General features: G+C 39.5%; 1 protein-coding gene across 1 annotated transcript in view; it reads right to left on the bottom strand.

Annotated features, from left to right (window-relative positions):
• The window catches only part of CSUI_004275 (tetratricopeptide repeat-containing protein), an 18,394-nt gene extending 6,711 nt beyond the window's left edge, over nt 1-11,683 (bottom strand). Inside the window, exons 1-9 of the mRNA XM_068064468.1 lie at nt 9,458-11,683; nt 8,733-8,807; nt 7,192-7,843; nt 6,554-6,617; nt 4,977-5,094; nt 4,334-4,500; nt 2,167-2,237; nt 1,246-1,478; nt 163-266 (exon numbers count right to left, since the gene is read on the bottom strand). Of these exons, the coding sequence (XP_067923556.1) occupies nt 163-266; nt 1,246-1,478; nt 2,167-2,237; nt 4,334-4,500; nt 4,977-5,094; nt 6,554-6,617; nt 7,192-7,843; nt 8,733-8,807; nt 9,458-11,461 (3,488 nt within the window). The 5' untranslated portion in view covers nt 11,462-11,683. The remainder of the gene's footprint in view (nt 1-162; nt 267-1,245; nt 1,479-2,166; nt 2,238-4,333; nt 4,501-4,976; nt 5,095-6,553; nt 6,618-7,191; nt 7,844-8,732; nt 8,808-9,457) is intronic.
• Between the last annotated feature and the right edge of the window lie 321 nt (nt 11,684-12,004).

Here is a 12,004-nt window from a genome sequence, read left to right as displayed (position 1 = left end):
GAGAGAGAGAGGGAGAGAGATGTAAGATTACAAGAATAGATCTACAGACACCTAAAGAAAGACCAAAAAGAGATACCCCGACATATCTAGATGACGCAGAAAACTTCCTTTATCTTCTTCTTCTCTCTCTCTTGTCCTCTCTTTTTCTTGAAGACAACTCACAGAAAGCAATTCTTTGCCAGATGTAAGCTCTCTTCTTCTTCTTCCTCTTCTTCTTCTTCTCTTCCTTCTTTCTCCTCTCTCCTGACCAAATGAGCTAAACCTCTCTAAGGTAGAAAGACAAAAGAGAAAGGAAGAAGAGAAGTAAAGAAAGGAGATCCATTCAATCTTCGAAACCTGCGAAAAGCGTCAATCTCCCCATTGTCTCCATACATCGGCAACTTCTTCTTCTTCTTCTCTTTGGTTTAAGCAAAGAGCGAAGTTGCAGTCATTGAAGAAGATACAGATTCATGAGAAAGCATGAAGGAGACAGATGTTAGGGAGAAAGACAGATGGAGAAGAACAAGTAGAAAGAGAGATAAAAAGAAAGTACAGCACTGACAACCATAGGCGCGTTTTTCATGGAGACAGGTGTCTCAGCCAGTAAAATGTACATACACTCGGAAGAGAGACAGCGAAAGAGAGTGAAGGGAGAACTTTCGTGTTTAAGACGATAGAAAGAAGATAAAGTTTTGCAGTCTTTTTAGCTGAAAGAGAAAAAGAAAGAGCGTTCTTTACTTCATGTGATATGAAGAAGGCAGAGAAGAAGCGAAAGAGACAACAGATAAGACAAAGAAGACAAAGAAGAAAGATACGGGAGTGAATGATTCGGTAAGAAATCCAGATACCTACGATGACAAGTTGATAGATAAAGAGAGCAACTTTCTAATGTAAGAAAGAGAAGAACAAGAAGAAAGAGCAAGCGCAAGAGACAGATACACCATACATACTGGCGCTTGAAAACAGGATTTCTATGTAAAGCGATACCTCGTGATCTTCTTCATTATCGCGACTAGATAGAACCTATCAAGGAATGAAAGAAGAAAAAGAGAAAGGAGAAAAAGAGAAAGAAAGAAGAGAAAAGCATCGATCAACGACTTTAGATTTTCATCGTACATATGCTTAGGATCAAGACCCGCCCGATGCTTCCCAAACTCAAACTCAGTCAAAAAGAGAGAGACAGAGACACCCCGAGAACATACAGTAGAAAGAAAAGAAGAAAATCTCCTTTCTTTCTTTCTTATCTCTTTCTTTCTCTGCCTTTACCAGGAGGGGGGGGAGAGGAGAAGAAGAGAATGGAGAGAGAAGAAGATTCTCCAAGCTCGAGACTGTCCTCGCTCTTCTCCTACCTGCGGCACGCAAAAAGAAACAAAAGACAAGCAGCCAAGCCAAGAAAGAGGAAAAAAGAAAAAAGAAAAAGAACTGAAATACACAAAGAAGAAAGAAGAAGAAAGGAAAGAGAGACAGGAGAGAAGATGAAAAGAAAAAGAAGAGCGAGTCTAGAACAAATCAAAGAAAGAAAGAAAGAGAAGAATAGAAAAAAGACAGGGACAGAGAAAGAAGAAAAAAAAGGAGAAAATCTTGCAAGAGAGAAGCCAACAATGAATATAAAGATAGAAATAGAGATAGGTAGACAGACAGGCGGATCATCGACATAGTGAATGGATACTCCTTTCTTTCTACGGCTGGATACACATACAGAGAGACAAAAATGACCTACAAAGACAGGAGAGAGAAAAGTTTCTTTCGTTCAAGCATTTTATACAAGTCCACCTCCAACCCCTTTCTTTCTTTCTTTCATTTACAGACACTTCCCATTATAACCTTCTATACATATCTCTTTCCTCTTCTTCTTTCTCTCAGGTTAAATAGAAGTGAAGAAAGAAGAGAAGTTTTAAGAGAAAGAATAGAGAGGGAAAGAAGAAAAGCTAGTTGACGAGCTATCTTTCATAGAAGCATAGACATGTACAGCTACCTACATAACCGCTATACACGAGGAGACACAGACGACACACAAATATAAAAACATATATATATCTATATATATATCTATAGATATGCATACTTAGATGCATATATATATGTCTACATAGGTAGATATAGAAATGGAGGTAGAAAGAGAGAGACAGAGATGTATGTATTTCTATAAGGAGAGAGAGGGAGGAGAGAGAAGGAGATTTCTGATACCTCCGATGTGATAGAGAGAGAAAGCTCTCAACGCAAGAGCTTCTTCGTCATAAGGATTTGATAGCAAAGCGCTGTACATACACCAGAAAAAGCAAGAATGAAAGACAGAAAGAAAGTAAGAAGAAAAAGGAGGAGAAAGAGAATAGGCCTTATCTATAGAATACAGAGTGAGGTGTATATACACACACACACCTTCGTGGAGATGAGGACTGGGATAGAGATGGCGATCCAAATGTAACACTCCTTCTATGAGAACATATAAGATACGTCATGATAGACAAGAAATAAAACACTTCATCCTTTCCCTTTCTTCTTTCTCGAACCTCTTTTGCAATTAGGTAAAATGCATGAGAAGAGAAAGTCTACAGAACAGAGATCTCGGTACACGTCAACTTTCTCTTTCTCTCTGTCTCTTCGCTCACGCCATAGATGTCTCTCCCTCTCTCTCTCTCAGCCACCGGCGAGATCGCCTTCTCTGTATGGACAAGCATGCATGTTTACCAATAAGATTCAGACATTTCTATCCAACTATCCAGATGTATGAATATGTATGACTATGAATGAATGTGTCTATATGTATGTATGCATGCCTATGTACATATGTATGTATGTCCATGTATATATGTATGTATGTCTATGTATGTATGTATGAAGACGTATGCAATGAATATAATAAGTATGATAAGGGAGGAACTAGACCCATATATCCAAGAAACACGACAACAGAAGAAACACAGAGAGACAAAGAGAAATATCGACTTTCTTTCTTTCTTTTCTTCTTCTTGTTCTCCTGGAGAGAATCCCCTAAGTGATTTGACTGGTCTGCATGCACCCGATATGTAGAGAAGGAATAGAAAATTCTTGGAGGCTTCTCATTGCAAACAGCTACCTCAACCTCTTCTCTCACCATAGATAGACAGAGAGACAGAGAGAAGTAGACAGAGATGATGGCGTATGCAAATGATCTTCTATTGAAAAAGAAAAGTAGGCGCAGACCCTCCTACTCTAAGTACAAGAACAGAAAGATAGATAGATAGATACGTACCTACACACATATATATATATATACACATATATACCATATGTACATACCTATCACTCTCTAGCTCTCTCTCTCTCTATACATATAGTTGTTCCCGTATGTCTCCTCGACTATATATATATATATGTACTGGTTACCGCTGGATAAAGATATATACGTATATATATATATATAGACATATAGACACGTATGAATGTACACGAAGAAGAGGGCTAGATCTCGCTAGTAGGTATGAATGACGATGATGTATGAGAGGAAACTACTTGAAAGAGAAAGAGAGACAGAAAGAGAGAAAGAGAGACAGAAAGAGAGACAGAAAGAGAAAGGAAAGACTTTAGAAAACCTAACATAGGAAGAAAATCACGAAGCTTCGCTGTGTTTCGCATCCACACAGTGAAGTTGAGAGGGCCTTTACATACATGTCTAAATTTACACATAAAGCTAGATATATATGTACATAGACATAGGTAATTAGATATACATACACACCTACACCTTGGGAAGAAAGAAGAGTGAGAAGAAGAGAAGAAAGTTTTATTCCCGGGAGCAATTTCCGCTTACAAATGACAGAGAGCGTTAGAAGTCTCGAAGTCATATCGAAGAAAAAAGCTCCGCGCTATCCATCGGGCATTCAAGCTGCAGGTGTACATACACCCCAACCATCAGGTGGATCATCACTCAAACAGAAGAAAAACAAAAAGACGGAGAGTATCTATCTATCTTTAATCTATCTATCTATTTATCTATCTATCTATCTATCTAGACAGATCTCTCTCTGTGTATACATATTTACGTGCTCTGGCTGATGTATATAAAACGCCTTAAATAGGCCTTTATATGCAGCATATATGTGACCTAGAAACGTATGTATGTATAGACGCATGAATGTGTGTAGGAGAATATATAGAGCATATGTGTGTATAGATAGAATAGAGAGATATGACCTCTACGCCATCCCTAAATACTATACACATAGACGATGTGTGGAAATGCAGCAGAATGCACATCGATGGAAGACACTAGACCCTATCTCTCTATCTTTCCTTTCGCTGAAGTCGTGAAGAGAGAAAGAAACAGAAAGAGAAGAAGAAGAGAGAGAAAAGAGAATCTTCCTTGATAACTTACGAAGAGACAGCTAAGGGACGCGGAAGAGAAGAAGGAGAGTGAGAAAGAAGAAAGTGAGCTGTCTCCCAACATGCAAGAGGATTCCCATCTTCAATACTCATAGTAAAGTCCTCGAAAGAAGAAGAAGAAGAAGGAGAAAGAAGGTGAGAAGAAGAAGAAGAAAACCTCTGAAAAGACGGGGAAGAGCATCAAAGCACACACCCCCACCACGACCTATGCGAGACACATACCGCGAACAAACACTACAGACATAAACTATCTTTAATCTATCTATCTATCCTTAATCTATCTATCTTTAATCTATCTTTAATCTATCTATATGCCGTTAATCTATCTATCTATTGTTAATCCATTTATCTATCTCTCTTTGACTGATGAACAGCGTGGGTGAGAGAGAATGAGGGTGTATAAGAAGGTAGGTATATTGCTTGTCTGCATGCTTATAGACATATATATACAACATGCTGTATATGCAGACATCTCTCAGTCTCTCCATAGAGATATCGAGAGATTCTTCACACACTCTACTTAACATACACACACGTACATACAGAGGACGTAAGCAGATAAATCATACAAAGATCTACCAATTCAGATCTAAGACAGAAAGAAGGAAAAAAGAAAGAGAGAGAAAGCTTCTTACAAGGTAGGATGAGGACGATAGAGATAGGTTTGAAGGGCTCGCTCTTCCTCTTTTTCTCTTGCGATGAAAGTAGTAGTCCGACCCAGAACTGAAGGAAAGCCGAGAAGCAAAAAAGTCACTGACAAAGAAAGAAAGAAAAAAAGAAAGAAAGAAAGAAAGAAAAAGAACGAAGAGATAGAGAGAGAGACAGCAGGAGGAGGAGAAGAAGGAGCATAAGAATAACGAGGTATGGAGAGGATTTCGAATTGAGTGCTGTCATCTTTATCAGTCAGAAGAAAGAAGAGAAAGAAGAAAGCAAAGCAAATGACAGACACCCCAAAGTGTACATACACATGACTATTAAAACATCCTCCTATACCCTAGAAACAAAACATACACATCTTCAACCTTCTCCTCCACCTTCTCCTCTTGCTCCTCATTCTTCTTCTTCTTTCGCATCTTCTCCTCCTACTACTGCTACTTGTCCTATTAGTGCTATTAGTACTACTGCTACTACTACCTGTCCTACAATAGAAGAGGTGGCCGAGGAGGGAGAGAATGCATGGGTCGTCTATAGCACCTATGACTATTGCAACTCTCCTCACTCTTCTTTACTCTGGTATTCTTCTTCTTCTTTTTATTCTTTTTGTGGGTCTTATCGGTTTAATTGAAGGATTGTGTGGGTGCTCTCGTGTTCTTTTTTCTCTCTCAACAGCTGATGCGTGTGTCTCATGCATGTCTACAGACAGAAAAGACCAAAATCTACATACACACAGAGAGATACATACGAAAATACACAGATATATCTCTCTAGATAGGGAGAGAGGTGATAGATATATAGATAGATAGATACATCACTCTCTCCCTATATAGAGAGATATATAGGTTGTACATGCACAGATTTAGAAAGATGTCTACTTACACCTATCAACAAGTCTCTCTCTACTTATATACAGACATGTGTATATATACGCTTGTGCACAAATAGGGTATCTATCCATCTATCTATCTATAGAGGGGGAGAGACGCCCGCTCTATGCTTTCGTGTAGGAGAGAAGTCTATAGCAACTGAAGAGGAAGAGAGAGAAGAGAAAGAGAGACAGACGCCATGAAAAGCATGCAAAGAGATCTTCGCCATCCTATATGATAAGAAAGAGAAGAAGAAGAAAAGAAGGAGAAAGAGAAGTTTTGACGATAAAGCTGTTCCTAAGGAATGCTAATAGGAAAGTGGCTCTTAGGGTCTGAAGTCGATTCAGCCAAGGTCGTGAGAGTGCATGCATGTCCCTACTTAGGAATGAAAGAAAAGAAGAGATAATGAAAAAGAGAAGCAAAGCATGCACTGCGCCAGAGATAGAGAAAAAAGAGAGAGAGTTGGAGATTGAGAGAAAGATTAAAGAAAGATCCATGCATACGAATAATGGTATACAAATAATATAGATAGAGAGAGATATGGATATCCATTGATAGATAGAGAGACATAGGCAAACCTTATTCTCTACTGTCCGTCTTTCTTCGAGTGAGAGAATGTAGGCATGTAAAACAAGAGAGAGAGAGAGAAAGAAAGAAAAAGAGAGAAGAGAGAGAGAATGCCTACCTACCTCCACCATCGCTCAGAAGAAGGAAGAAGAGAAAGAAGAAGAAGATTTCTTATCGTCTTCTCTTCTGTACACAAAGAAAAGAAGAAAAAGGAGAACGAGAAGAGATACTTATCCAGGGGTAAAAGATGACGTTCCGACATAGCGAAAGACAGATACATCTAGATTCAAACAGAGAGAGATAGAAAGAGAAAGAATATATATTTAATCTTTCTTCTTCTTCTCCTTGTTCTTCTCCTAGTTCTTCTTCTTCTTTTCATCTGCTGGCAAGGCAGATTCTTTCTTTCGTTCGTTCTATCTTAGATCCTTCACTTCACGAAACACATATAAAGACAGAGGAGATCGGCTTATAGTCAGTCTCGAGATAGAGAAGTAGATACACAAAGATCGGTATACGGACAGCCGCAGCCACATAGACCTGAAAAGATAAAACGGAAGAGATGATCTAGTGGAAGACGAGAAGATGCATGCACACAGAGATATCCAAGAGAGACAAGGAAGGAAAGAAAAAGAAAGAGAACACAAGATAGGGGAGAAGACAAAACGGAAGAAGGAAGGAGAGAGAAAGAGAAAGAGAAGACAAAAGAAAGCGAGAAGGAGAGAAAGAGAGGTGAGAGAGAGATAAAGTCATGCTTTTTTACCTTCTCTTGGGGAGAGCCGTCCTCGCCCAATTAATCTGTCGAGCGCTCCGACAATAGAAAAGTGCATACAAGGAGATATCTCTCTTCTTCTTCTTCTTTCTTCTTCTTCATCTTTTATCTTTCTTTTCCTCTTCTTCTTCTTTCTCAGGGCTTCCTTAGATGACAGCGCAAAGAGAGAAACAAGTGAGTCTTCTCTCTGACTTTCTTCTTCTTCTGTCTTCTTCTTCTTCCTTTTCTTTTCTTTCTTCTCCTTTGACTTGTTGATCACTGCGTGGGGAATCTCTTCTTCTTCTTCTTCAGGAGCTTCGAGATTCTCATCGAGAGAGGAGGAAGAAGAAAGACTTGAGACAGAAGAAGGAGAAGAACAAGAATGGGGAGGAGAAGAAGAAGAAGAAGGGGAAGGAGAGAAGAAAGAAGAAGAAAGTTGTTTCTTCTGAAGTCGTTTGTGTTGGAGAAAAGAAAAAGGATAAGAAAAAGAGTGGGTCGAGAAAGAAAGAAGATTCTTTTCTTCTTCTTCTTCGTCACTAGACTCCGTAGAAGCATGGAGAGCATGAAGATAAGAGACAGAAGTTGAAAGAGCATCGATACTATGAGAAATCGATCCTAAAGCTTCGTAGGCGTCTCCAAGTAATACATGCAAAGAGGCAGATATCTACAGACAAAGAGAAGAATACAAAAAAAAGAAAACCTCCGAAGATTCAAAGAAGAAAAGAAAGAAAGAAAGAAAGAAAGAAGAGAAGGTCGAACCAGACACATACCTTCTGATTTGGAGGGTGAAAGAAAGAAAAAAGACAGATAGGTAAGTAGCTACACATATGTCTAGACATGTATAGAGACACATGGAGACAGAGAGATAGAAAGATTTTTGGAGTGGCCTAGCTAGCATACTACATTGGAGATAGAACTCGATACAGATGAGAGAGATATATACACTTACAGACTTAGCCAGGTACCTTCTAAAGGTGAAGAATAATCTTTCTTTCTTTCTTTCCTTCTATCTCTTGAAGAAGAGAACTTAGTAGAAAGCCAGGCAAGTGTAGGTTCATACGTACACATTCCCCCGCATTTATCTTCAACTTATCTATCTAGATATACATATATATATATACATATATATATATATGCATGCGCGTGATACATGGGAGAGAAGTAGAGAGTTGTGGAAATGCTTCTTTTTCTCTTGGGCCTAAGCACTGTACGAATTGAGACGTAGAAACATAAACCTCCCCACACGAATAGATCGAGAGATACATACATACGGGAGATAGATAGATGGATAGAGACAAACTCCTACATGCGGAGAGGAGAAGATGACGGTGAAAGAAGAAAGAGAAGAACATTGAGAAAGAAAGAGATCCAGTCATATCTATAAAAAACTGAATTTATCTCTCATGTTGCTCTCTATATCTACCAAGCAGAAAAGGAAGAAGAAAGAAGTGAATGAAGTGGAGAGAAGAGAAAGAAGAAGTGAGAGAATTCCACTGTCTCTTTTCATATAAAGAGAAGTGGCGAGAAACACCTTCCTTCGTAGTCCGACCTACAGATGGATGAAGGCGCCCATACGGAATATCGACAGTGAGAAGTTTCAACAGATCATCTACTCGATCTAAGTTTAGCTGAGAAAGAAAAGAAAAGAAAAAGAAAAGAAGAAAAGAGAAATAAGAATAGACACACACATATATACAGGAGAAGAAGAAGAAGAGAAAGAAGATGCGTCCAAAACAAGAGAAGTCTTTCTTCTTCTTCCTCTTTTCTTTCTTCCTTCGTAGGGTATGAAGTAACGAGCCTACAGTCTCACCTGGTAAAAGGTAGAGAAGTCGACATAGAGAGACATACGACTAGACATAGACAGATAGATAGCTACAGATGATATGGCAGACATTGACAGATAGCTATAGTCGATAGACATAGACAAATATGGCTGGGAAGAGGCCAATCGAGATGAAAATTAGTATCGAAACTAAAAAGACGATGGCCTAGAGAAACATCAAAGTCAACTAAATGGTGAATATACACACACGCATGCATACGTATATATAAATATACATATACATATACACACGTATACAGGATTTATCTGTCTATGGATCTACTACCTTTGATGTATATATATATCTATGTATGTCTCTAGATCTCCGTACATACACGAGTCCCTCTTCCTTAAAGGGCTAATACATCACGTACTAGATAAGAGAAAGAGAGAGAGAGCAGTCATAAATACCTTCTTTTTCCTCCTCTTTCTTTTTCTTCTTTTTCTAAGTCCTACCAGAGCTCTTGCAAGACAAATATAGAGAGAAGGAAAGGCAAGAAGCACTTTGCTGTCTTGAACAAGTCTCGAGACTTCGATGGAGAAGCGTCGATTCAAGAGAGACCAACACATCAATCGAAACATGCCTGACGAAGCTAGCCATGACATGCCATGAAGATCACTAGTCATCTTCTCCCTTGAAAGACTGAGAGAAGAAGAGGAAAAAGAAGAAGAAAGAAGGACCTTTCTTTTCTCCTTGCTTCTTCTTCTTCTTCGACTTCGCTGGAGAGTTAAAAGAAGAGAAGAAGCTGGGGAAGAAAGGGGAGAGATAAATGAAGTAGAAGGAAGAAAAAGAAGAGAGTCGAAGACGAGATCCTGCAATACAAGAGGAAGAGAAATATCTCTAAGAAAGAAATCTCCTTCTTCTTCTACTTCTTCTTCATCGTGAGAATAAAAAAGATTCCTCGTGGAAAGAGGCTTCTCTACCTTTCTTGTAGAGACCTTGTCCAATCCAACCGCGGGAAGACGGTTACTTCTCTGATCTACTTTCTCATAGCAAGAAAGAAGAGAAGAAGAAGAACGACAGATTTCAGAAGGAGATTGACGAGAACGACATAGACATGTGAAAAAAGTTTCATTCGCTCCTGTTCTGAGGTGTCTATACACCGCACCTGCAGCCATACCAAAAGAAGAAGAAGATGGTATAGACACACCCTCTTTCTCTCTCGCAACGAACTGATCTTCTCTCGTGTTCTCTCCGATGTCTTCTTCTTTCTCGCCGTCTTCTACATTTCTTCCTCTCTCATTGAAGAAGACCGCATCTTTTATCTCCTCTTCTTCTTCTGTATCTTCTCGAGATAAGAAAAAGGAAGGTCCTGTTCTTCTATTTCTTCTTCCTGTCTCCTCAGCGTCGATCTCCTCCTTATCCCTATCACGAGAAGTTGTCTCTTTCCCATTCTTTCTCATTTTCTCTCCTCTTCTTTCTCTTTCTCTCCTTCTCCTTCTTTCTTCATCTTTCTTTTTTTCTTCTCTCCCCCGCTGGCAATAATAGGCAGATAGAAGACTCGCTTGCTGTAGAGATCTAACGCGGTCTAAAACACAGGGAGGATGTGAGAGATGCGCGGGCGACGAAAGAACAGAATTCTCTCTATTCGAGAAGAAGAAAGAAAGATCTCCCGATGAAGATACAAGAGAAGGAAAAAGAGCAGAAGCTTCTTCTTCTAAAGACAAAGGAAGAGAAGAAGAAACGAATGAGAGATGACTTGGCGAAAGACCTCGAGGAGAAGATGTCTGTTGATGCGAGTTACGAGGATAGAAAAAAGAAGAAGAACCTTCGCTTCTCTCTATTCTTCTTCTTTCTCTCCTCGCCCACCGCATCTCCGACGTGTCCTTGTTTCTTCTTAGCCTAGCCTCTACACTCCGTAGACAACCATCTTCTTCGTTTTGCTTCTTTTCTTTCTCCTCTTCCTGGTCTTTCGGGAGATTTCTTTCCTCTTCGCTTGGAGAGCCTTCTCCATTGCGATACATACATGAAGAAGAAGAAGAGAGAAGAGTTTGACTCTTATCTCTGACTGATGGAGGAAATACACGAGAAGAACAATGGCTAAGAGAAAATTGCTTTCTTTCTTCTTCATCTTCTTCTTTCTCTCTTTCTTCCTCTGTAGATGAAGAGATGAAAGATTGAGAAGGAGATCGATGACTACGGCGAAAGGCAAGAAAGTCTGAATCTACACAAGAAGAAGAAGAAGGAAGGGAGGAAGTAGAGCATGCAGGTAGATGACTTAACAAGAGAGGTGGACGCTGGTCTTGATTACGAAAAGAAGAAGAAGATGAAGAGGAAGAGGAAGGAGAAACAAAGAGAGGATAATAAGGTGTACGGGTGACAAGAGAAGAAGAAGAAAAGTCATCTGGGGGGGCAGGAGGTGGACGAGGAGGAAGGTAAGAAGAAGAGAAGGAAGATAAAGAGGGAGAGAATAAGAATTCTCTTCTTCCTTCCTCTTCTTCTCTTTCTCTTCCTTGCATCTTCGATGAAAAATGAAAGAAAGAGAAGAAACCTCTTTGCTTAGTGAAGAATGGCTAGCTGAAGACATCGAGAAGAAGAGAGAGTCTTTTTCGTGTCGTTTTTGGAGAGAAGATTCTTCTTAGAGGAGGTGGCGTCTCTCCTCACACTTTCTTCATGGGACCTCGTCACTCTTCATTTCTAGGCACATAAGCCTACTCGCCTTAGAAAAAAGAAGACATCGTGGTGTGTATGTGTAGGTATGTCTACGTGGAATTAGGTCTCTATCTATGTATATATATATATATATATATACATAGATGTGTACACGCGCATATATATAGGTGTATACTCGTTGTTTGTTGCATGCGAAGAAGACATTCGAAAGAGAGAGAAAGAAAAGATCTAAAGAAGGGGATACTGAGATGTGACAGGTATGAAGAAGAAGATGGTAAGTGTAGATACCCCTGGAGATTTGAGACGCGGGAACAACGAGGTCTCGTACCGAGAAAAACAAGAAAGGTCTCGGAGGAACGACGAGGTGTACATACACTCGAAAGACTGAG

The sequence above is a fragment of the Cystoisospora suis genome (genome assembly GCF_002600585.1).
Source record: "Cystoisospora suis strain Wien I chromosome Unknown contig_1967, whole genome shotgun sequence".
NCBI lineage: Eukaryota > Apicomplexa > Conoidasida > Eucoccidiorida > Sarcocystidae > Cystoisospora > Cystoisospora suis.
The sequence above is the reverse complement of the archived record's forward strand: the minus strand, read 5'-3'. Positions and strand labels throughout refer to the sequence as shown.